Source organism: Notolepis coatsorum (genome assembly GCF_963971535.1).
Source record: "Notolepis coatsorum genome assembly, chromosome: 14".
NCBI classification, from domain to species: Eukaryota; Metazoa; Chordata; class Actinopteri; order Aulopiformes; family Paralepididae; genus Notolepis; species Notolepis coatsorum.
The window spans coordinates 59,704,111-59,731,453 of record NC_140178.1 but is presented as its reverse complement, the minus strand read 5'-3'; the positions used below and the strand labels follow the sequence as shown (position 1 = coordinate 59,731,453).

The 27,343-nt window shown below is 42.2% G+C and overlaps 1 protein-coding gene across 3 annotated transcripts in view; it reads left to right on the top strand.

Annotated features, from left to right (window-relative positions):
* trpm4a (transient receptor potential cation channel, subfamily M, member 4a) overlaps positions 1-27,343 on the top strand; it is a 249,351-nt gene that overhangs the window by 154,466 nt on the left and 67,542 nt on the right. For all 3 annotated transcript variants that reach the window (XM_084329502.1, XM_084329501.1, XM_084329500.1), the window contains 8 exons: positions 357-599; positions 9,299-9,401; positions 10,545-10,663; positions 12,872-13,174; positions 14,258-14,359; positions 19,577-19,705; positions 20,059-20,188; positions 20,515-20,660. In XM_084329502.1, coding sequence (XP_084185628.1) covers positions 357-599; positions 9,299-9,401; positions 10,545-10,663; positions 12,872-13,174; positions 14,258-14,359; positions 19,577-19,705; positions 20,059-20,188; positions 20,515-20,660 — 1,275 coding nt within the window. The remainder of the gene's footprint in view (positions 1-356; positions 600-9,298; positions 9,402-10,544; positions 10,664-12,871; positions 13,175-14,257; positions 14,360-19,576; positions 19,706-20,058; positions 20,189-20,514; positions 20,661-27,343) is intronic.

The following is a 27,343-nucleotide window of genomic DNA, read 5'->3' as shown; positions in this document are numbered from 1 at the left end:
TGTGTGTGTGTGTGTGTGTGTGTGTGTGTGTGTGTGTTAGGGATGCCACAGTGAGGATAATGGTTAACACTGGTGATACCGGTTACAGCGGACATTTTTCGGGGGATGTGCATTGCGTTTAATTTCACTGACATGACTGTGTTTGATAGAAAAACAATGGTGGGCAAGTAATATAATCTGTGTATGCCTGAACATAGAGTAACACTAGTAACTGTGTGTGAGTTCCAGTCTGTTAAAGAGGTCATCAGGCCATCTCTCTCTCTCTCTCTCTCTCTCTCTCTCTCTCTCTCTCTCTCTCTCTCTCTCTCTCTCTCTCTCTCTCTCTCTCTCTCTCTCTCTCTCTCTCTCTCTATCAGAGAGTGGACCTCTCTCTGAGGAGAGACACTCCCTGGTTGGTTGTGAGTCACTCGGGCCCGGCGGCTGACCTCATCTCTGAGTTGCTGAGCGACCTGCCATCCGTTCCCCTGAGCCCCACCTCTCCGTTGCCAGAGGGCGAGGGAAGCGAGGGTCCTCCCAGCACGGACCTCCGCGACAGGGTCCGCGAGAAGGTCAGGAGACACTTCCCGGCCGAGACCGACCTGGAGAAACTGGTGGATAGGGTGAGCGGGGGGGGGTGTCTGTCCCTTCTGTGAGAAGAATAGTACATATTAGGGCTGGGCGATTAATCGAGTTTCAGCTTTTGCTTCCCACGATCATGAAAACAAGATAATCGAGATAAAACTAGTATTGTGCCGCATGCAGTGTTGCTCTCATTTAGTCTTGTGTTATAAATGCGGCACACCCTTCCTTCACAGCGATGCACTCCGACCCTCCTCCCTCAAGCCAGGGCGCGGTTCTCCAGTTATTTTAAAATGTCTTTGGTAACATGTAGAAGATGACTGAAAGGCAGCCTTTGGTCAAGAAGAAAGGTCAAACAAATTCAGTTGAGAGTAATCATGTTTAATAATTGTGATTTCAATATCAATAAAAATAATCATGATTATGATTTTTGCCATAATCGAGCAGCCCTAGTACCTACTGAATAGGGTGCAGTAGGAATTCACAAGCTCTAGAAGGAGATGACGTCCTTGTCGGTTTCCATGAGAAGTATCTTCTTTCTCCTGACCCCTCCTACATATATAGATGGTTTCACTGGAATTATGTTGCTAGGAAACAGTTTGGACCCAAGTGTATTTCCTGTCAACTACTGCAATTAGCAAACACTGCCATGTGTTATAAAATAGATTGCAAAAACAACTTCTCTCATGATCAGATTCCCTTTTAATTATTTCATATTGTATGACAATTTTACATTAATAATGCTATGCCGTTAAATTACAATGCCAACAAATCACTGATTATTAACAAGTAGTGGTAACAATACTAATTATTGCTAATTTAACAAGTTAATTATTGTATTGGAGAGATTGAATTAATTGATACCCAACCCAACCATTAATCGGCCTAAGCCACTTGATAAACACAGAGCAAACCTAACAAGAGAGGTTAGTTTCACCCGATATGTCCTGGCCCATACCATCTGGTCGCCACGTCCTCCAATCTTTTTGTCTCAGCTTTAAGTTTTATAAACAGGCTGTTCATCTTGTCCTTCCTACTGCAACTGTCACTATAGAAGGTCATGTGACCAGATACCCCAATGTCTCCCAACACCCACACCAGCTGTTTATCCCATAGTGTGGTCTTTCTAACCTCCAGAATTAAAGTTTAACCCTTTCACTGCCACACTACCAAACAATTACCCGGTGTGATAGTAAAGGATTAACCTTGTGTAGTGTGGCAGTGAAAGGGTTAAGAACATTTGTTCTGTGACCACCCCAGTATTCAACATTTTAATCTCATATGCATGTGAGATTCATTGCCCAGATGGTCGAGGTGAGACCTAGATAATCCACAATACACAGAAGGATGTCGTTAATTGAAATTCCTTGCTCATAGTGTAAAGAGTGAGCCTCGTCTTAACTATTCTGGTTGAAACCTTTTCTAAATCTGACTTTGTTGTACCTCTCCAGACTCAGACACAGCTGTTATCTCTGATCCTCTCACCTCCAGGTCACACATCCCATGCCTTCCCTTCAGTGGTCTCTCAACCCTCTATATACAGTAGATGTGGAATAGAGTCAATTGCCCTAATCAATGTTGGCTCAAGATTACATAATTCTATGGTGAATTTTGTCACATCACATCACAATAGGAAATAAACTTGGGTCCTTTTAGAATGCTACCGTTGTCACTTTGAAACCGTCTATACACATAGCCCCCCTTACACATGCAACTCTCCAGGGAGATCAGAGCACAGCATCACCTGAAGTGTGACGCCCCTATGTGACGCCCCTTCGGCATGGGAAAATGAACTGGTTATTAAACTAGCTTCATCTGTGGTTAACACAGGCTCTTCACCTTGAACAAGGTCATTATTAAAGAGCCTGTGTGAACCACAGACGAAGCTAATTTAATAAAGACCTTTTTCAAGTTAAACTAGCTTCATCTGTGGTTCACACAGGCTCTTCACCTTGAACAAGGTATTTATTAAACTAGCTTTGTCTGTGGTTCACACAGGTTCACACAGGCTCTACACCAGCCTGTGTTAACCACCAGATGAAGCTAGTTTAACTTGAAAAAGGTCTTTATTAAACTAGCTTTGTCTGTGGTTAACACATGCTCTTTAACTTGAAAAAGGCCTTTATTATACTAGCTTCGTCTGTGATTCACACAGGCACTTCACCTTGAGTGAGGTCATGTAATATTTATTTCTCTTTCTGCTAAGAGGCAGGGGGATTTTAATTTCAAAGCGGCAGATAAAAAATAATAATAATAAAAAAAAAACGAGCTTAGCATCGCAGCTCAGGTCCCCTGACGTCACCAGCTGCAGTGTTTTCTCATAGTGGAGTAATGAAGTTGCAACATCTGCTCCTTTAGTGTTAGCAACGTGGCAAAGTAGGCTAGTTAGCCAAACATACAGTATAATCCTCTTGTAAAATGTCACTTTACCTCTACTGTACCCCAAATGCTGTATAAAGGACAAAATGACTGGTAAACGGGTGTTAGATCCTGATCAAACTGGCCAGTATCACGTCTTCGTCTGTTTGGCTCTCCATCCAATTCCTATGCGTTGTGTAATTTTAATGGTCCTAACGTCTCAGATACTGGCTGATAAGATCCTTATCTCTCCCCGTTAGTACACTCCGCAAACCATAATAATTCTCCACCTCCGTAAGAATCCGACACTTCGACAACGTGAAATACCTTACAAGGAAAAGCGTGGTTTATTTGATAAACAGAAACCTCAGCTCAGATGTTAACAGATGTTATTGTCCTTGAAAAGTCTATTCTAATGATCTTTCGGTGTGTTCATCTATCGTCCTTTTGTTATTCAGTCCAATAGTGTTCAGGCCTGGTCGTCAGCCTAACCCTCCTCGCGTTAGCCGAAGCTAATGATGATGTGGCATTCTTCCTCCCCCCCCCCCCTCTCGATGAGAGGAGAGAGTGTCTTCTGTGTGATCTCAGTCCTACTCGCTCTTGGTCTGCCTTACACCCGGAAACACCGTTCGACTTATAGATCTTCGTCGTAACAACGACGGCCCCGCCTTCTGGTTGTCATGTGCCGCGTTGTCATGACAACTGCGTTAATAACCTTTCACACCATTAAACGTTTCATTCACTGTTGCATTAAAGAGGTCACCCCTCTCCCTCGCTCTGTACCGCTCCGTTATCTTTGTTCTTACAAGGAATGTCAACATTCGGCTGGCTGCTAAACATTTTGCTGGCTACTGGACTAGAGCTGCCGCGATTACCGCATTACCGCGGTATCGCTGTTACATCACGGCCACCGCAGAGTAGGCTGAATACCGCGTCACCGCTGTTTTTTATAATAATAATAATAAATTACCCTCCTCTCGTTGGGCTTGCGGCTCTGCAGATATACCCTACTCCTCTATCGAGGTTCCAAGCGACCCTATTGGGTACCAGAAAAGTCACGTGAAACATTGCAGACCACTGATTGGTCAGAAGAGAGACGCGTCACACGTTGTAGCGTCATGCAGTGTGTTACCACCAATCGGCAAGCGCGTATTAGGTTTTTACTTCCTGAATGTCAGCTCATCACAACACGGCTAATAACGTTAGCTTTAACTCTCCGCCGGAGTGGACTATCATCGCTCCTCAGGAGTACTAAACGAGACATAATGATTTTACTGTCTGCAACGAATGTTATAATAAAAGCCCTTCGTTCTATACACTTGTCTGATTGAAAACTTTATTAACAGACCGCAGAATGGGACAACTCAGCACGCTCTGAGCAAAGAAAGGAACTGAGATATGAATAGAGTATTCCTTGCCTTGCTATGGTCCGGTAAATACGCTGATGTTATTGAACGTATAACTATATAATGTTAATGCCACAAAACGAATGCCTTTATTATAAAGTAGTAACTTTATAGTAATAATAATAAGAAAGGGTCGGGGGGGTTAGGGGTAACCACCTCTGCCCGCGACACCGAGTGAACTGCGCACGACCAGAGGGGAAACTTCGAATCCGTGTTTCACTTTCAATAACTAATGCGTGCTTGCCGAATCCCAAACAATATTCATGCTGCAAAGTAATCCTCTAAAGATAGACATTTAGACTAGAGGCAGGCTATATGCTATAAAGAGTAGACTACTACTAAAAAAAAAATGCATTCAAACTTTTTTTTTTAATTTTTTGTGTGCGTGCGGTAATAACCGCGGCGGTAGGAAATATTTTGCAAATGTGTGCGGTAAGGAAAACATCAATACCGCGGCAGCTCTATACTGGACCACTGTTCTATCACCGTCTTCCATGCACATTTCGATCTCACCGTTTTAGCTGTGGTCATCTCCCCCCAATCTATACATCACATACATTGGAAAAGCACCCCAAATCCTTCATTCCCCCCTTTGATTCTTAATCAACCTTCAGAATCAACAGACTACTTGGTTTTTCAATTAATTATACACAAAAATAGACTCATAACAATGAGGGCCCCGCCGTCTGCTGTTTGCCTTATTGTTTTCCATTACCCGCATCACACCCAAACCAGAAAGGATAAACAACGGTCAGGGAGGAGAGAGAGAGAGAGAGACAGAGAAAAACACAGATTGCAACTTTTCAGACGACACACCTAAACCCTTCGGCCCCCCTATTAGGTACCCCACGTCCAAATCAGAGCGCTCCCTTCCCTCTTACAGTACACCTCCCATCTTGGGCCGGTCCCGTCTTCTAGGGCAAGGGCCCCTTTCAGTGACGGCTCCTTTTCCTGAGCTGGTCCCCCTCCCAGGGCGCGGTCCCCTAGGCAAAAATGTCTCCCCTGGTCTGCTACTGCTCAGTGTCTCTGGCTGTCCTCTCCACATCTGCTCCTCCACCGCCGCCGTCTCCTCTCTCTCGTCGTGGATGATCTGTGTACCAGGCTGCGGTGCCTGGCCCCTGCGGCTTCCTCCTCCTCCAGTCTGTCTCCTGGTCGTCTCCACCGCTGTCGGTGTCTCCCCCCGCTGAAAGCAGAAACACAACACCGGCAGTCGTCTGTACATTCGACTTCCCTTGTTTTGCTATTAGTCTACCACCTTCTCCACACCTATTATCCATCTTACAGGGCGGTTCCCTGTTTGTTGTCTTCCGGCGTGACACTTGCAACTAAACCGATTCCCACTTTTCGACGCTGGCTATCTTCATCCCAGTTTGACCCCCAGCGCGCGCCAGTTCTTCTGGTGACGTGTCTTCAAGACTCTGCCTATTAGGTGTGAGAAAGCCCCACTAGAATTCAAACTCCCTCTTTATTCCATAATTAACCCATTCAAATAACTGCACCTCCTCTCTGTGCAATTATTATTTAATCCATTGTATGATTAAACTCTATTTAATTAACCTGTATATCTATATTATTATTATAATAGATCCACTCTCTGTGCTGCAGTAGATTCTCTAACTTGACTCACTCCCCCACTCCGCCACTAGATGGTAGTACAGACTTATATCTAAATATTCCCCTATGGGTAATGAAAACTCCCCCGCACTACCCCCCCTCCGCCACTAGGTGGCGACCTACTCCTCCTCTATGGTGTTTTAGTTGACGTGTCACTTCCTGGTTCTTATCTGTTGTTATCTCCTCGTGGTGCTCACGGCCATTTTGTCTCGGTGCAAATGGCTACTCTCTCAAACAAACGGCCGCTGCCCTTCCTTCCAACGCCTAAAAAACACAGCTGTTTTTCCTCTCTTTCCTATCCATTATCAGGGGACGCTTTCTCAGACTAATACTCTTGCCTGATCGGACATAATACACACTGGTACAATCTCCTTTCGACTTTCCTTCTGTTATGAAAACAGTCCCGCCATTAACAATTTTTCGATCTGGTTCAAGCGTTCCCCCCCCCTTTCCTCATCTCGCATTTACCCTCCTTAAACCAAAACTGTGCAGCCTGCCTCGTTTGCTTTTCATTCTCTGTAGATAACACCCTCGATTTTCACCATGGCTCTCTGCTCATATTATTACAGCTGGCATTCTCTCTGTGTCAAACTAGAAATGTTTACGTTTACGGATGCACTATCTGTTCGTTTTTATTTGGCTTAAAAGATCAAAACAACCACGTGTGCACAGTGAACTCACATCTTTCTCCTAAGCGCTGTTTCTCCTACAGCGCTGGTCCGCCTCATGACCGCTCGACTCGCCGCTCTCTCCCAGGGCTGGCCGGCCTTGCTCGATCATGATTCTCCCACACACGATGACTGTTGTCCACTGTCGTCCCATTGAAAAGTCTTTTTCCGTTGTTCTTATCTCTTGCAAATCCGGCTGTCAACCAACTGTTCCCGTTGTTTTTATCTCTTGCAAATCCGGCTGTCATCGGCAACCAACTGTTAGATCCTGATCAAACTGGCCAGTATCACGTCTTCGTCTGTTTGGCTCTCCATCCAATTCCTCTGCGTTGTGTAATTTTAATGGTCCTAACGTCTCAGATACTGGCTGATAAGATCCTTATCTCTCCCCGTTAGTACACTCCGCAAACCATAATAATTCTCCACCTCCGTAAGAATCCGACACTTCGACAACGTGAAATACCTTACAAGGAAAAGCGTGGTTTATTTGATAAACAGAAACCTCAGCTCAGATGTTAACAGATGTTATTGTCCTTGAAAAGTCTATTCTAATGATCTTTCGTGTGTTCATCTATCGTCCTTTTGTTATTCAGTCCAATAGTGTTCAGGCCTGGTCGTCAGCCTAACCCTCCTCGCGTTAGCCGAAGCTAATGATGATGTGGCATTCTTCCTCCCCCCCCCCCCTCTCGATGAGAGGAGAGAGTGTCTTCTGTGTGATCTCAGTCCTACTCGCTCTTGGTCTGCCTTACATCCGGAAACACCGTTCGACTTATAGATCTTCGTCGTAACAACGACGGCCCCGCCTTCTGGTTGTCATGTGCCGCGTTGTCATGACAACTGCGTTAATAACCTTTCACACCATTAAACGTTTCATTCACTGTTGCATTAAAGAGGTCACCCCTCTCCCTCGCTCTGTACCGCTCCGTTATCTTTGTTCTTACAAGGAATGTCAACATTCGGCTGGCTGCTAAACATTCTGCTGGCTACTGGACTACTGTTCTATCACCGTCTTCCATGCATATTTCGATCTCACCGTTTTAGCTGTGGTCATCTCCCCCCAATCTATACATCACATACATTGGAAAAGCACCCCAAATCCTTCACGGGAAAGGAAACACTGTTAATTTTCGCCATAGGCAGAAAGAAAAATAAACTGGAGCTCTACATTGAGAGGTCTATAGTGGGTACATCCTCCAGCCTCCTGCTCACCGGAATACATCCTCCCATCAGTGCCAGGGATTGAACCAGAGACCTTTCGGTCACTGATTGGCCTCTCTACCTCTCTAGTTTATAGTGTGTCAATACAACATCTGCAGTCAAAATAAGTTTGGTTCCACAAGTGCTTCATCTTTCTGACATAGGCCTATAAATGGTGATAACTGTCCAACTATTCTAAGCTAGCAGACCACAAATGTATGCTGGATAGTATTAGATAGTAGGGCTGCACGATTAATCATTTTTTAATCGAAATCGCGATTTGGAATGATGCAATTATCAAATCGCCAAGCCTGCAATTAAAAAAAAAAAAAACGTTTTTTTTTTTTTTTTTTAACCAGGAAGTCCCATTGAGATACAAGATCTCCTTTGCAAGGTAGACCTGGCCAAGATGACAGCAATAACATTTGCAATACATCACACAGCAATAAAATGTGCGATACATCACACAAGAACATAATAAATGTGCATGTATACAATACATCACATGTAAACACAAAGCAGAATAGTCTACATGATAGTAAAAGTGTATAATACAGGGTAATACAGTAATTTTGCAGTTGGGACCCGACTACAGAAAGCAGCAACATGCTTCTTGTAAAAAAAAAAAAAAATATGTTATAATCGCATCGCAAATCGCAATCGCAATATCTGTCAGAATAATCGCAATTGGATTATTTCCCAAAATCGTGCAGCCCTATTAGATAGTAGGAAGTAAGCTTACTAATTAATACATTTCCGTGTACAGTCTACTTCTTGGCATATCCTCAAGACACACAGATTCATGCATTATACCTGAGAGGTCAGAGCGTCTGGTCAGAGTGTGGGATCAAAGCGTGGGATCAAAGCGTGGGGTCAGAGCATGGGGTCAGAGCATGGGGTCAAAGTGCGGGATCAGAGCATGGGGTCAGAGCGTGTGGTCAAAGTGCGGGATCAGAGCATGGGGTCAGAGCGTGTGGTCAAAGTGCGGGGTCAGCCCCGGGAACAGGTAGGGGCGTGCTCAAGGACACAACAACGAATAACATATTCGTATGACAAGAATCAAACCTATGATGTTACCTTAATAATTTTATGAGTCACACTGTCTCTTTCTCTCTATCTGTCTCCTTCTCTGTCCATCTCTCTCTCTCTCTCTTTCTCTCTCTCTCTCTTTCTCTCTGTCTCTGTCTCTCTCTCTCTGCCCCCCCTCTCTCTCTTCTCTGCCTGTCTCTCTCGCTCTCTGTGTCTCTGCCTCACTATCTATCTATCTATCTATCTATCTATCTATCTATCTATCTATCTATCTATCTATCTATCTCTCTATCTATCTATCTATCTATCTATCTATCTATCTATCTATCTCTCTCACTCTCTCTCTCTCTCTCTCTCTCTCTCTCTCTCTCTCTCTCTCTCTCTCTCTCTCTCTCTCTCTCTCTCTCTCTCTCTCTCTCTCTCTCTCTCTCTCTCTCTCTCTCTCTCTCTCTCTCTCTCTCTCTCTAGGCTCTTAGTATTTATCAGAACAGAGATTTGATCACAGTATTCCATGGGGAACAGGAGTGTCCTGATGACTTTGATACAGTTCTCCTGAAAGCGCTGGTTAGAGGTAATTACTGTGTGTGTGTGTGTGTGTGTGTGTGTGTGTGTGTGTGTGTGTGTGTGTGTGTGTGTGTGTGTGTGTGTGTGTGTGTGTGTGTGTGTGTGTGTGTGTGTGTGTGTGTGTGTGTGTGTGTGTGTGTGTGTGTGTGTGTGTGTGTGTGTGTGTGTGTGTGTGTGCATCCTTGTTTTCCTATCATTGAGAGAACTAAACGTTAGAACTGTTGTTGTGAAAATGATGGCCCTTTGATCTCTATCCCCCTGAATGACAATTGGTTTATCACCTGCTAGCACAGGTTAGCCAATGTTAATCTCGCATAGCAACCGATCACACTGTCAAGTCAAGTCAAGTCAAATTTATTCATAAAGCACATTTCATACATGGAGGCAATCCAAAGTGCTGTACACAAAAGAAAACGATAAAAAGAAGGCACAGTATAAAAAAAGAATAAAATTATCTGGAATAAAAAAATATATAAAAGGAACACAGAAGGATACAGTATAAAAGCTGTACATTCTCACAAATATATTTTCAGTTCATTAAAATAAACAAAAGTTAGCAGTTAAAAGCAGAAACAAACATAAGGGGTTTGGTCCCATGAATTTGTATACATTTGAAAGCTTCATGTTTTATGATTCTGACTTGACATGAACTCAGGGCACACATACTGAGCTCAGAGAGGGTAGACTAACCAAATTATAACAAATTAAATTATATAGCTGAAGAAACGACACTCCTGACGTTAACATTCCACAATAAGCTGTTAGTTTCTGACTGAATTAACATGATTGTACTGGATTAGGTTAGGGTATGGTTAGGTTTAGGTTGCAGGTGTCATGGTTAAGGTTAGAGTAAGTTGTTAGGGAATTAACCCTTTCACTGCCACATTACAAAGAGTTAACCCTTTCACTGTCACAATACAGAAGGTTAACCCTTTCACTACCACACTACAGACGGTTAACCTTCTGTAGTGTGGTAGTGAACGGGTTAATGTAAGTCTATGGCATGTTCCCACAGTGCATGAAAACCTGTGTGTGTGTGTGTGTGTGTGTGTGTGTGTGTGTGTGTGTGTGTGTGTGTGTGAGTGTGAGTGTGTGTGTGTGTGTGTGTGTGTGTGTGTGTGTGTGTGCGTGCGTGCGTGCGTGCATGCAGCCAGTAAACGTGTGTCTAGCGAGGCCAGTGAGTACACTGAGGAGCTGAAGCTGGCAGTGGCCTGGAACAGGGTGGACATCGCTAAGAGTGAGCTGTTCAACGGAGACATTCAGTGGAGGGTGAGTGGGAAACAAATGGCCATCGCCCAGAGTAGCATGTGGTGATGCTGCGATCCATTATAACCTTGAGTTCCTAGTAGCAAACTCAAGGTATGATTTCTCAAGCCCCAGTTCAAGCCTCTGCGTCATTTGATGCCATTTCAACATGGCCACTCACATCATATGAATGTTAATGTTATTAGCTGTTCTAAGAGTACATTTGTAAGTATATTAGTTATATATCGTTGTAAAAAGTCTTTGTGAGTTGTAGTTCATGCAAGACAAATTATAAGAAAGAATTGCCAAAAAAAATTAGCATGAGCATCCATGTTTTTCCAACTTTGTAGCTTGAGAGAGCTTTGTAGAGAGAGAGACGATGCATTTCCCACTTTCAAATGCCCGCCTCCAACCATAAACAAACGCAGCATATCACATATATTAGTACACTCTCAAATGATGTTGATGTGTTACTGGCCTGTTGAAAAGCAACACAGCACGTGTTAATAAAACCCTGTGTAATTTTCTAACACATCTTTAACACGTGTGTGTGTTTAGTGAAGACAAAGATGTTATTTTAACACGTTTGGTTGATTTCTTTAGTACACTCTCAAAAAGGATGTTGATGTGTTACTGGCCTGTTAAAAAGTAAGACACCATGTGTTAATAAAAATATATGTGTTTAGTTAAGGACAAAGACGTCCTGTGTTATTTTAACACATCCTTGTGTTTAGTTAACTCTTTCTCTGCCACGCTGGGAACGGGATATGGCTATGTGCTGCCATGCATTAAACCAATGGAGTCGGTCACCTTGTTTGCAGGGCTATAACTATATTCTATATTATAGCTATGGATGCAATACTATGGCCCATTTGACATCGAGTATCTATCGGGCAAGATGTGAAAAAGAAAAAAAGATGTCATCCATATATTCCCGTTTTATACCGTGGTGAATATAAGTATGGTTTTAGAGCGGTTTAGGGTCATTCCTGAGAGGCTAGTAATAGCCCGCGACGTATATTATACTTAATCCATTGGCATTTCGTCCCTATACACGCTACAATAAAAAATTCAAATGCATATGATCGGTATATAATGTTCCATCATGAATGCATGAAAGGGGGGGGGGGGGGGGGGGGGGCGTTTCTGATTAATTGATTGTCAATAACGGCATTCGTTAGTACAACAACGTACGCTGATCAGGGTGATGGCTATGAAAACAAGGCACAATCAAGCTGAAATTGACGTTAAATTGCTCTTACCTGTGGCCGTTTGGATTCCAAAAAGAATATTCCAATTATTTGATTGCCATCTGGTAGATGGTATGTCCATTTGGCCCACGACATAACCCACCACAGAATAATGAATCGATATCCTGTGTTATTTTAACACATCTTTATGTGTTTAGTTAAGGACAAAGACATGACACATTTTGACACATGCTTTTTGAGAGTGTTTTGCCGGCTTCAAGTCCCACTGAAGAGCTCCTACTTCCCAGTTCCAGAGTCCTAAATACAAGATTGAATTTTATAGAAAGTAAATAATTGCTGAGAGGACCACCGATTCAGCCATGTTTACAATACCAACACATCCCCTAAACGTCATAATTCTGACTTTCCAACTCATAATGGGCTGTTCAAGTGCAGCCAAGTCATATTTTTACTATGTCTTTTAAGACTACATTGCTACCTGGTACAAATGTCTGGTGGTGAAGGTCCACCTTTTTTAAGGAAAATATCAAGTTCAAGTTCAAGTAATCAGAATTAATTTGACAATTGTACCTGGTGTAGAATAATTTGAACAGATATTATTCACGGAGGCAAACATAGTCTTAAGGATAGAGTTTACTAGTTTACAAAGAGATCTGGATAATGATGCTAGAGAGATAGATATGATTGGGAATGACGAGATATGAGTGAAGGCTATGTGTATGTGATTGTGTGTGTGTGTGTGTGTGTGTGTGTGTGTGTGTATGTGTGCGTGTGGGATAGTAAGAAAGACAGAGAAAAGGAGAGATAGTGTGTTTGTGCATGTGTGTGTGTTAGAAAGAGAGAGAGAAAGAGAGAAGTGTGTTGGTAAATTTCCCTGTCATACCCGTACATTGATTACCATTATTACCATTATGCCTTGCTTTATAAGGTGTCCTGCAAAGTACTCTGAAAACTGTCTTTTGAAAAATGCCATACTGTACAGTGTACACTGTTAGGCTGATGATGATGGTGATTACTTTAGTATGAAGACCTGGAGGACTCCATGACGGATGCGCTGGTCAACGACAAGCCCCAGTTTGTGCGCCTCTTCTGTGAGAATGGCCTCAACATCCTGGACTACCTAACCTACCGCCGCCTGGAGAGCCTGTACCGCTCGCTGTCTGACAGCTCTCTGGTCTACACGCTGCTCCAGAGGCGCCTCGCCGAGAGGCAGAGCATTGCCGGATCTGTGTCCGTGCTGGACGGAGTGCCGCCCGGGTCACTCAAGAGTGGCCAGACCTTCCTGACTGGGCCCGCCTCTGCCAAGGAGCTCAGCTTGTACGAGGTGAGGAAGGGAATGGATCGGGACAGCAGGGGCTATCAGAATGGATCGGGACAGCAGGGGCTATCAGAATGGATCGGGACAGCAGGGGCTATCAGAATGGATCAGGACAGCAGGGGCTATCAGAATGGATCAGAAACAGCGGGGGCTATCAGAATGGATCAGAAACAGCGGGGCTATCAGAATGGATCAGAAACAGTGGGGGCTATCAGAATGGATCAGAAACAGCAGGGGCTATCAGAATGGATCGGGACAGCGGGGGCTATCAGAATGGATCGGGACAGCGGGGGCTATCAGAATGGATCGGGACAGCGGGGGCTATCAGAATGGATCAGAAACAGCGGGGCTATCAGAATGGATCAGAAACAGCGGGGCTATCAGAATGGATCAGAAACAGAGTTTGAACCCCTTTATGCGCTAAATACGATCAGTGTAGAGGAATTTGTCTTGCTATCAACTTACAGTTTCACAGTATGCCAGACAGACATGGTGCAGTGACAATAGGACCACAGTGTAGAGGGAAAGTAGATTATACATATACAGTAACTGTCCATACATTTAAGTAATAATATTATTAACTAGGACACTAGGAGATGCCTACACCCGTGCAAGCGGGCACAGCCCTACCCATTTGGTTACTGCTGTCTGACAGCTGTGCGCACTGCTCACTCAACACTCACTATTGGAATGTCTCCATTTATGAACCACAATGGTGCACTTGATGATGCTCTACATCCAGTTCTACTTCTACAGTTGTGAAAGGTCTTTTAAATTGGCTAAAAAATATTTAGGCGGCGCTAAGGATGCAGCCCTTGCAAAATAATTAAAGATAGTGGAAGGGGAGGAGAATTCTGATAGTATAGTCAGCCAATGGCGCTGATCCAGACTAGCTTTCTACCTAACACACAGAGAGGAAATTGGTATCTATCTTCTTGTCTGACTCTGGAGAAGACGATAAGTGCATTTCCCATAATGTTGACGTGTTCCTTTGAGTAAAACAGCATGGCCCAATGTAACAAATGCCATGCTGAGATCTAAAAGGATTATGAAAGAAACACGGTTAATGCTAATGATGCCCTTTTCCAGGTCTCCCGCCTGCTGTTCGACATACTGGGCGATGTGTGCCAGCCCTTCTACTACGGACCCCTGGGCCTCAGCCAAAGCACCAGCACCAGGAGGGCCCTCAAGGTCAGGAGCCAAAAACACTGCCACTGCTTTGGGATGAAAACCTTGCATCCCCTAAAAGTCACATTTCAGGAATGAAGAAAAACAACCTTATTTTCAGATTGACAGCGATGTTAACTCTTGAAACTATACAATGGTTTTTGAACAGACAGAGACAGATAGAAAGGGGAATTTGTCCTCCTGATCTGTTCCTCCTCTGGAAGTCAACCCATCAACATGTGTTTATTATTTTTTAGGTCAATTAAGAATAAATACTTACTTACAATGACAGCCTGGCGAGAGGACAAAAGCGTCTCTCGAAGGGTAACAGGGAAAAGGGGACAAAAAAAAGAAGAAATTAAAATAAATAAACCAAAAAAGGAACAATCCAGATAAGACTATTGGACACAGATGATACATACCTCACAGAGGAGATGGAGTAGGGTTGGACGGTATAAACGGTATACGGTATAAACGGTATGAATTTATACTGAACTATACCTTGTGACCGGTAGACTAGAGCAGCTAGTCAGCAGTAGCAATGACGTTAACGTTACTTGACGATTCACTCAACGTTTGCAGTGGTCGTTGCATAGGGCCGAATCCAGAAAGGGTTTGCGCTGCTTTTTTCGACGCATATCGCTCTCAAAGGTCCGGTGCAATTGGCATGTCCCCTTTTTATGTAAATGAGCCTCTTCATAGGTGATGATGATGGCAGCAGTAACAGTGTGACCGCGAAATAATATTTCGAAGGAGAATATCACTCTGGATGAAAAATAAGGATGATATTGAGCAGGCAATGTTGTGGCGTTATGCTCCAGAATAAACTCTATTTATTTATTCCGAGTTGGTTTCCCACTTCAGTTTGAAAGTTAATTGTGTCTGTTTGTTATTTTCTTCTTTTCCATATAAGCGACACTTAAATGGGATATAAACTAAATTAAATATAGCACAATAGAATATAGTACAATAGAATTATAAGTGACGAAGCTGTATTTTCTTAACACTGCCGGCTTCCCCAATGTCGTGGGCGCGATACCACCCGGCGAAAAATTTGCACGTTTTTCGAAATAGGAAACATACCTATCAATATCCAGATGGTGTGTAACGCCAGTAATTTAATTACTAATGTGGTTGCCAAGTTCCCTGGGTCAGTGCATGACAGCTACATCTTTCGGAACAGCAGTCTATACTATACCGAACGATGCAAGCTGTTCTGAAGGCCCAGATTAATAATTAGAATTAGTTCAACAAAAAGGTAGATTAGGCTATCACTTAAAGTCCACGTTTATTATTTTCTATACCATATATATATATATTGTTTTATTTGTATAAGATATATATTTACTGTTGACCTGATAGTGTTTTATTGTTTTATTGTTCGCCCGTATATGCTCCTTGTATCGCGCCCCCCCCCCATTCAGAGCTCCAACGACCTGGTACCATTAGCTAGGACTCATAATTCATTCGGACATGGTGATATATAAATTGTATAATTAATTCGAACATTGTGATATATAAATTGTATAATAATAATTAAGATACTGGTTGCATGTAAATTTGATTAGCCCCAGGATATTAATGTGACCACAGGATATTAATGTGATGTGTTACATGTGTGTTTCTATGTTACACATTAAATGTAATAATTCAACTTGGTAACCCTGCATACATTTAATATTGGTTTATTAATAATTTAGTATTTGTCAATCTCATTATTTAAATACAGTCATAATGATTATGATTATGATTATGATAATTATTATGATTGTGATTATGATTATTATTATGATTATTATGATTATTATGATGATTATGATGATTATTATTATTATTATTATTATTATTATTATTATTATTATTATTATTATTATTATTATTATTATTATTATTATTATTATTATTATTATTATTATATTATATATTATTGTTATATCATTATTTATTATTATACAGGCCTAGGTTATAATCACAATAAAGGGGTGGTGTATTATAGAATGAAATATGAACTAAGTTAAGCACAATAGAATATAATATAATTATGAAATCGAATAGGCCATGGCTTTACAACTTAATAAAGCTATTAAGTCTTACTGGACAAAATAAATACAAAGAAAATATGAATTAATGTTCAATCTAAATAATACCTCGCTCTTCTGTATTAGGAAATCCTTCAATAATATATCTTTGTATTTTTTCAAATAATGTAAATTATAAAACAGTAACCTCACAAAGATAATGCATAACTTGCAATTAGTGTACAAAACGAATTTATTACACACATAATCCTTAGAATGATTGTATCATAAGCATCTTATATCATCATAAATCAAACCAAAACATAATTGTGAGGCATCAAAATAGTTTTTAATTATTTTCTTTATCTCTCTGTATAGTTGCACTTCAGTCAACTTTGCCATCAAACTCTCGCCTCGCACAGCTCGACCGGGACGGTAAATTGGGAATTTTCTCTGCAGTTAATCTGTAATGTACATTTTTGCTTTGGCATATTGTGAGCAGAATCAATGCTGGTCGGATCTGTCCGCTTCGCGCTTCCTCCTCTGTTTGTGTGAGCGTATAGTAGGGCCGCTCACAAAGCAGCCTTCTCTGGGAAATCACACACGCAACAGAGTACCGTGGTATTCTGTGCAACGTGCCGGTAAATGTAAGAATATGCATAATGGTCCCACGGAAAACAATGAAGTCCGGACTGATATCTGCCAACAGCGCTGCTGTCAGGAATCCCCGCGAGCAAATCAGGAAAAATAATGGGCGTGTCAACGCTGGTATCATCCACGCAGTGTGCTTTTAGTGGATAGCTCGGATACGCAGAGCACAGTCCACGGGTGCGATTAGCTTCGCGCAAACCATTCTTTGTGGATTCCGCCCATAGTGTTTAATTGTACTGAGTTTTTCTCCACTTACTAACTATCAGTAGCTAGCCAGCTAGATAACGTTAGACAATGCCTCATGTATTAAACTAAAGTGAATAGTTGACTGGGTCATTTTAAACAGTAACGTTAGCTAGGTAGCTAACGTTAGCTCACGGAACAACGATAGCTAGTTAGCCAACGATAGACAACAACTGCAAAAACGAATGCCAAACTGATGATATCAGACGTTGATATCAGGAGCTATCAGTAGCTAGATAACATTAGACAACGCCTCATGCATTAAACTAAAGTGAATAGCTGACTTGCTCATTTTAAACAGTAACGTTAGCTAGGTAGCTAATGTTAGCTCACGGAACAACGATAGCTAGTTAGCCAACGATAGTCAACAACTGCGAAAACGAATGCCAAACTGATGATATCAGACGTTGATATCAGGAGCTATCAGTAGCTAGATAACATTAGACAACGCCTCATGCATTAAACTAAAGTGAATAGTTGACTGGGTCATTTTAAACAGTAACGTTAGCTAGGTAGCTAACGTTAGCTCACGGAACAACGATAGCTAGTTAGCCAACGATAGCCAACAACTGCGAAAACGAATACCAAACTGATGATATCAGACATTAATATCAGGAGCTATCAGTAGCTAGATAACAGTGGACAACGCCTCATGCATTAAACTAAAGTGAATAGTTGACTGGGTCATTTTGTTTAATGCTTGTTATGTTGAAAGAGGAGCTGCACTCGACTCGACTCTTGCTGGAGCATTTGTTGACATGGGTCTGTGAGGGGGAGGGGCAAGGCGTGCAGCAGCAGCTGTGTGTGCCTCAGAGAAGACAGCAAGCTAGAACTCTGCTGATAATTGGATCATGTTTTTCGCGCGTGTCATTGATCTGCAAAAATAAAGCATTATCGGAATTCACCGATCTCATATTTATACTGAATAAAGCATTTATATACTTCAGAAGCATTTATATAGACATTTTAAGATAAATTAATATACCGTGATATATACCGTTACCGTCTACGCTTCAAATTATACCGTGATATACATTTTAGACCATACCGTCCAGCCCTAAGATGGAGGAAATAATTAAAACACACACCAAACAAACAACCAAATAAAATGACAAGATATAAGACATAAGAAATAGAACAGCAGAACAGAGACATTTAAATGTCAGTTAATGAATTTACATTTACATTTACAGAGGTTTATTTATCAAATTAAAAAAATTTGGCTGAATGTTATCTATACTCAGCGGTTCTCACCCTAGGGTGCCGCAGAGAGCTGCCAGGGGTGCCTTGAGATAAAAAATACAAAAAAGTTTTAATTCTTAATTCTTTTTGGATTACAGAAAATTATCACTAAAATGCTATCTGTTGCAGCTGCACTGTTTTCCATGAAAATACCATATTTGGATAAGTTTGACCATTTCTCAAAATCTGAAAAAAACTTTACAGACAACATTGAGACAAAGCTTCCTGACACATCTCCATCCAAACTCTTGGAAGAACTCATTGAAATCTCATCTGATACCATCTGGAGAGCTAGTTTCAGAGTGTGGTGCTGAGTACCAAGTATCTCATGATGCAGCAGTTAAGGTGTTGATACCATTCAGCACCAGATATCTGTGTGAAGCTGGCTTTTCATCCATGACAGCTCTGAAAACAAAATATAGGGCCAAGTTGAGCCTTGAGGATGACATGCGTGTTGCCTTGTCAAAGATCTCCCCGCGTATTGACCGTATTAGCCAGCAGCAGCAGACCTCGCATTGAGCTAGACATTTCCACTGAGTGAACGAGTGCTTATTTTCTGTATTTATTTATATTTTTTGAGAAATGGTAACTTGGTGATCCTTTTCTATATTTAAAAAAAATACATGATTTTCTGTTTTTGAGAAATGGTCACACTTATCCAAATGCTATTTTTATGGAAAAGTATGCAGATGCAACAGATAGCACTTTAGTGATCATTTTCTGTAATTTTATTTAAAGAAATATGCTATTTGATTGACTACTACAAGCAGTGTAATGTCAACAGTACTAAGCCATTTAGACCTGAAACACCTGTTAATAATGCATTATATAGCCTGCATATACACACAAATGTGTTTCCCGGTTTCTTAAATAAACATTATTTTGAAAGCAAGCACTTTTGTCATCATTGTAGCAAAAAAGACAGCACCGGAAAAGTCTTTATCGTATGTAGGGGTGCCCTGAAATATTTTATTGAACACAGGGGTGCCTTGGCAGCAGAAAGGTTGAGAACCCCTGATATAGCACCGTTAACAATGACGTTTTGTAATCCAAATTTAATAGAAGTCTTCCCTTTCCCTTCCCACAGCAAGTGAACAAGCTGCTTCTTGGAGAGTGTCCGTACCGGGACCAGCGCTGTCTCTCTCCCTGGGCCTCTCTCTTCGTCTGGGCCGTGTTCCAGAACCGCAGTGAGATGGCCGTCTACTTCTGGGAAATGGTAAAAGCAGCAGGAGTGTAACCATTCAATTCCAAATCTGTTTCAATGCAAACGAAAGGATATGATGTAATTATACCATAATGTGAGAACACTGTAGGAACCTAGATCACATGTATAAGGAGAGGAGAGGGGGCATGGGGGGGGGGGGGGGGGGGTTGCAGAGACAGGTCATTGGAGTTATTAAAGGTAGAATCTGTAATGCCAACCTTGTTTTTGCTGGCCACACCTCCGGCTCTGCCAAGAGAGGTCTGCACTCTGGTTAGATGCCAACTTATTTTTGTTGTACTGTACTTGTGCTGTACGCTGACAATACATTTGAATCTAATGGCGATGTCTGTTTTCCTCTGGGCTAGGCGGGTGAGTCTGTGCTGAGTGCTCTGAGTGGCTGTAAGATCCTGAGGGAGCTGTCCAAACAGGAGAGCGAGACGGAGACCAAGGAGTCCATGAAAGAACTGGCCCAGAGGTTTGAGAACCTGGCCCACGGTGAGTCGGGACCTGCTCACTTCTGTTGGCTGTTTTTCAATTACTGGTGTTTGAATTTGGGATTTGAGTGTTACAATTAAATCAAAACAACGCTGACACTCTTGACAGTTTTGTCAAAGATTAGATACATCATGGAATTGTATATTCTGACCATGATTGGATTGTATTTGATTGAATTTCATTCATTTTAACTTTTTTTTTTAATTTAAGTATTTGTGTGTGTGTGTGTGTGTGTGTGTGTGTATGTGTGTGTGTATGTGTGTGTGTGTGTGTGTGTGTGTGTGTGTGTGTGTGTGTGTGTGTGTGTGTGTTCTTCTCTTCTCTAGATGTGTTCAGCGGTTGTTATCAGAGCAGTGAGAGTCGCTCCTTCACCCTCCTTATAAGGAAGTCTCCTGTGTGGGGTGGGGTCACCTGTCTGCAGATGGCCACGGCAGCCGACGCCCGCCTCTTCTTCAGCCACGATGGTGTTCAGGTGAGGAGATCATCTCAACTACAGTAGTTGTTCTGTGTTTAGATTGGATTGTCTTACTTTCATGCCACATATTTATAATAATGTGTGGGGTCTATGTAGAAGACGTCAATGCTGCTTACAATACTTTTTTGAATATCTATCGGACACTTTACGATAGGCACTGCCTATATACAAAAAAGTAATGACAATAGAAAACCATGGATAACAAAGGGGTTAGAGAATGCATGTAAAAAGAAAAACAAACTTTATAGAGATTTTATCAAATGTAGAAAAAAGACTGCTGAAACTAAATACAAAGTGTATAAGAATAAGTTAGTATTAATTATGAGACGGGCTAAGAAAGATTATTACAATAGATTGTTAGGCGAAAATAAAAATAATATAAAGGGCACATGGGACATTCTAAATAAGGTAATGGGAAATAAATCAGCGTCCATAAAAATGCCTAGCCATTTCATTAGTAATAGTAAGACTATAAAAAACATGAATGAGGTGGTTAATGAATTCAAATATTTTTTTGTAAATGTGGGGCCAAATCTGGCAGATGCCATTCAAAAACACGATGAACCATTACAGGAAGGATGGAGAGGAGATAGTAAAGTACTGCAGTCTATGTTTTTGGGAAATGTCAGTGAAGCAGAAATCATATCCATTGTATCAAAGTCAAAGAATAAGACATCCATTGACAGTGATGGGATAGATATGATTATAGTGAAGAAGACAATTGATTGTATAATCAAACCTCTCTGTTATATTTGTAATCTTTCTTTTCAGACAGGTATTTTTCCAGACAGGATGAAGGTAGCAAAAGTGATCCCACTTTACAAAGTAGGAGATAAGCACAGCTTCACTAACTATAGACCAGTGTCATTGCTCTCACAGTTCTTGAAAGTGCTTGAAAAACTGTTTTCGCATAAGTTAGATGGTTTTGTGGAAAAGAACAAACTGCTGAGCGAAAGCCAGTATGGCTTTAGGCAAAACAGATCAACAGCGACTGCCTTAATGAATATTATTGAAGAAATAACAACAGCAACCGATAAAAGGAAATTAACAATAGGGGTGTTTATTGATTTTAAAAAGGCATTTGATACCTTAGATCATAATATTCTAATTTCTAAATTACGTTCATATGGTGTGAGAGGAATGGTTCTAGAATGGTTGAGTAGTTATCTCCACAATAGGCAATAATATGTGCAGTTGGCAGATGTCAAATCTGAGCTCATGAAAATTGAATGGGGAGTACCGCAAGGTTCGGTTTTGGGGCCCAAACTCTTTCTTTTATATATTAATGATATTTGTGATGTTTCAAAACGATTACAGTTTGTCTTGTTTGCTGATGATACAAATTTGTTTTGCTCTGGAAATAATTTAAAGGGGACATGTACTATAAATGTAATTTTTCAGTCTCTAGCATTGTATTATAGTAATAGGAGTTAGTATCAATGTGTTTTAGTGTCTAAATACTAGGGATGCTCGATATTGGCTTTTTTACCAATACCGATATACCGATATTGTCCAACTCTTAATTTCCGATACCGATATCAACCGATATCAACCGATACCGATATATGCAGGGTCCCCCCCCCCCCCCCCAAAAAACTGAATAATTTCAGGTAATTAACATTACATATGTCTTGTTGTGGAATTAACATAACATTATGCATACTTTTTACATTAAATAAAATCAGAATTTGTTCTTACTTGCTTGCCTGGGTAAATAAAGGTTATAGAAATGTAAAAAAAAAAAAAAAAAAATTAAAACCGATACCGATATTTTCCGATATCACATTTTAATGCCGATATCGGCCGATAATATCGGTAGGCCGATAATATCGGACATCCCTACTAAATACCATATTGGCGGATTGCTCTGATTCAGCTCAGATCATATCCTTCTCCAGTAAATTAGGCCATCCTGATTTGAAGGCCTGAATGACGTTACTCAGGCTCTGGGTAGCAGACAGTGATGTGATTGGCTCTGTGGTTGTAGCTAATGCCCGCCCACAATCTACATAGACTGACTGTACACAGCGAGTGGAAACCACTTCCTCATACTCTGCGTGCACTCTGGAGGGAGAGATAGAGAGAGAGATAGAGAGCATTCAGGAGCACTTGGGGGGGGGGACCTGCCGCGCCACACACACCTTCGAACGGGAGAGATAGAAAGAAAAAAAGGAAGAGAGAGGGAGGAAGGGAGGGCCCCCCCCCCACAAGCTGCCGCGAGAGGCAGAGAAAAAAAGAACGGCCTGTCTTTTTCTCTCTCTCTCTCTCTCTCTCTCTCTCTCTCTCTCTCTCTCTCTCTCTCCCACCCCCACCCCCTCCCTCTCTCTCTCTCTCTCTCTCTCTCTCTCTCTCTCTCTCTCTATCTCTCTCTGTCTACCAGTCGCAGACTGTGTGGACTGACTGTCACTCAAAGTGCTTATGGGCGGGGCCATAACAGCCTGAAATCTTGAAGCTGAAAAATGATGGTTTTGAGTACTTGATTAGAAATATAAAACAATGCATTTTTTTGAAAAAAAACGTACAGATGTCTTCAATACACTCACAGGAATTGTGTAAAGTTGCCCAAATAGTGCTAGGAATAGCAGTACATGTCCCCTTTAAAAGAACTAGCTGAATATATTGTGTATGAAATGACAAAGCTAAAGAAAATGGTTTGATGTAAATAAGCTATCACTGAATCTGAAAAAAACTAAATTTATGATTTTTGGCAATCGAAAACTAGATGAAAATATAGTACTGACCATAGATGGAGTTGATATAGAGAGAGTTAATGAATTTCGTTTTCTTGGTGTGATTATGGATTATAAATTAACATGGAAATCGCACATAGCACACGTTAAAAAAAAGATGTCCAAGAGTATTTTTGTTATGAATAAAGTAAAGGATGTGTTAGAGTATGAGGCAATGAGAACACTCTACTGTTCACTCATCTCACCTTATATCAGTTATTGTGTTGAAGTATGGGGGAATACTTATGGGACCAATATAAAACCATTATATATACTACAGAAGAGGGCTGTAAGAATCACACATAAAGTGAGTTATCGAGAACACACAAATACATTATTTATTAAATCTAGAATAATTAAACTTGAAGACATGGTTAAGTTTCAAACAATGTTAATTATGTTTAGGGCAAGAAATAATACACTGCCAGAAAAACTACAAAATCTTTTTCATTTAGAAAGTGGGTTTAGTAGGAGAAAATACAATTTTAAACATCAGTTTGCACGTACCACACTTAAACAGATGTGTCCTTCAGTTATTGGTGTAAAGATGTGGAATTCTCTCCATAGCGAGCTTAAGGGATGTAATAGTGTTTATCAATTCAAAAAAATTATAAAAAAAATAATATTTAGTCAGTATGAAAATCAAATGTGATCTGAATAGTGAGATATTTTATTTTTTTCTCTTTTTTTATTCTTTATTCTTTATTCTTTATTATTATTATTGTAACTGAGGGGTACAATTCCCTGACTGTATTAAATAAGTATGGTATCATTAAACCACTACTGTCTTATGTACATTACTACTGGCCATACAGTACACAGGTATATCAGATGAACACTTCCACAATGACACGGTTCCACACAAATCTGGGTTATAATAATATTTATTAGCAGCAATGATAGTATATAACAATACTTTACGTAGAGTCGCGCTTATAAGGCGAAGAATGTGCGTGAGTAAATCAATAACGTAAGTCCATTATCATATTACGCAGGAGATAATGAATACCACCTGTATCTTAGGAATTATATCTATGGTACACTAGTAGGGCAGCGGGAGATACTGGTAGGGTCCCTCCGGTTGTAGGCCAGCAAGGGGAGAGGATTTGTCGGTAGCAAAGTCTGGGTCAACAAAGAATAGGGAGACTCCAAGTACAGGAGACAGTGCAATAATCTCTTGATCCGCAGACGAATAACAGCTGTTCTCCGGCATGCAGCTCCGCATGGAAGAAAGCTAGCCAGCCTCAGGCTTCTTAGAGGCGGGCTCGACGTTGCTCCTCACAGGGTAAATCCCACACAATTGTGGGTGTAGACGATTCTCCGCTCCATCAGCTACAGGACCAAAGCAAATATAATCCAGCCGAAAAGGGCTATGTAGTCGCCGGGTAGGTTATCCAGTGTACATGTCCACACGGTCCTCGTCTAGGGCTCCTCGGGTGAAGGCGCCAGGGTAAGCTGCCCAGCCTGGATAAGCACGCTAGCTGGTACGAGGAAACGTTGGTGATGCTGGTCACTGTAGAACGGTAGCCGCACGATACACTATACATAAATAGACTATTACTGAATTAATAGAATAGGTCGAACTCGACGGTACAGCGTTAAACTCTGATACTTCAGTTATCAATTCGCACGCGGTCTCAATGCTCTATTTGGGGCCAAACAGGCCTTACTTCACCGCACGTTGTATCGTGGGTGAGGCTTCACTTGGATAGGTTAACTAACTTCTGTATTCACCTGCGCTGTATTTATACGTTAGGTGAACAAACTAGTACCAGCCTTATTCCTGTCTCGTATTCTTGCGCAGAGCCGTTCATGTCCAGGCATGTCTGTGGCGGTGACTTTGAACTAGACCTTGGGGGTATGGCAGTGGCGCCTAAGGGACCGCTGTCCAATAGGAGAACGAAATATTATGGTCTGTACTAGGTAAAGGGATATTCCGTGTATATGTACAAGGAATACACAAGGGATATCAAACGATATACAAATATTATGCAATATATATCAATTAGTAAATATATATATTCGGTTTAATCTGATCCTTCGTAACAGCCGCCTCCTAATTAGTCCCACCTAATTAGATAAGCAGAGACAGATTAACCGCACTGTCCACTACTCAATGTCCGTTGTGAGGGTAGGGCAGTTCACAAAGTCAGGGGGTCATGGTCGTCATCAAAAGTGTCGGGGAGCCTTGGCAACTCTATCAGCGGGTGTATGTCCGCCCTTGGACGAGCACTTCTGCCGCTCTGACCTTTCCGTCGGCACCAGTGATCACTTTGCTTACGCGGCCGGCCGGCCACATAGCTCGGGGTAGTGACTGGTCGATAATCATGACGACTGTTCCTTCTGTCAAATTGTCTCTTTCTTTCACCCATTTCTGGCGGGTCTGTAGAGACGGTAGATAGTGGAGGAGGAAACTGTTCCAAAACTTGTCAGCCAGTACTTGACTGTACCTCCACATTCTTCTGCCGTTCGCTTCTTCAGGCCTGTACACTGTCTGTGGTAGCGCGGGGTCCAGCCGCCCCATCAAGAGAGTGTTGGGGGTGACTGGGTCGACATCTGCTACATCACTTGAGACGTAACCGAGGGGCTTTGAGTTCAATACTCCCTCGATCTCCGTGAGGACTGTCGTGAAGACTTTTTCCGCCACGGTCTGGGCCCCAAGCACGGCGTACAGGGCTGTCTTTATTGAACGTACTTCTCGTTCCCAAGTTCCACCGAAGTGAGGTGCATGCGGGGGGTTAAACTGGAAATCAATCTGAGATGGAGCGAGGTGGGTCTTAAGTTCTGGGCCCATAGCTTGGAAGCTCTCTCTCAGCTCTCTTTCTCCACCTTTGAAGTTTGTCCCGTGATCAGACAATAATATAGACGGTTTCCCTTTCCGCGATGTGAATCTCCGGAAGGCCATAAGGAATGAGTCTGTACTCATGGTTGGAAGGAGTTCTATGTGTATCGCTCGGGTGGTCATGCATTTGAATACAATACCCCACCGCTTCTCAGTCCCTCTTCCTTTCTTTACATACAGCGGGCCGAAACAGTCCATACCGGTGGAGTGAAAAGGCTTGTCGCCGAGTCGGAGGCGACAGGGGGGTAGGTCAGCCATCCGGGGTATACTGGGCTGTGCTCGCCATTTACGACAGTCTAGACAAGTCCGCTGGTAGCGTCGTACTGCTTCTCTTCCTTGCAGTATCCAATAACGACGTCTGATCTCCGCGAAGACTCTCTCTGCCCCGGCGTGGTGCACGTCCTCGTCGTATTTCTTTATGATGAGCTCTGTGACCTTGTGTCGGCTGTTTAAGACTATCGGGTACTTGACGTCATCCGGTAAATCTGGGGCTCTCTTCAGACGACCACCCACTCTGATGAGATTATGGGCGTCGCTCTAAGTGGAGCAGTCTGCTGTCTGACGGGACTGGCTTTGATCCCTGCAGACAGTCTAGCTCGTCGGGGAACGAGTCTCTCTGGGCTCGCTGTAGCAGAAGGAGTTCTGCTTCTTCGTAGTTAGCTGCAGTAATGTCAGTAGTGGGCTGAACCTCTGGGTGGTGCCACAGGAATGTCTTTAGCTGCGCACTCTCAAGGGTGAGGCAGTCGTCTATGTTGGGATCTGTGGGGACGAGTGTGTGTGTCAACCCACAGAACATAGATTTCTTCTTCTCTGCCTCCTCTTCACTCGCCTCCCGTGGGGTGGGTGTAGGCCACTCTTCTTCCGGGAGCTTGAGGAACTCGGGCCCGTCACTATATAGATTGTGACGGGTGAGGTCATCCAGGGACATTCCCTGGGTGATGACGTCAGCTGGGTTGTGTTTTGTGTCCACATACCTCCAGCATGCTGCTTCTGTTAAATCTTGGATCTCTGTGATTCTGACTCCCACGAAGACCTTGTATCTACACGAATCGGACTGGATCCATGTCAGTACGGTCATGGAGTCTGACCACAGGATTGTTCTTTGCACC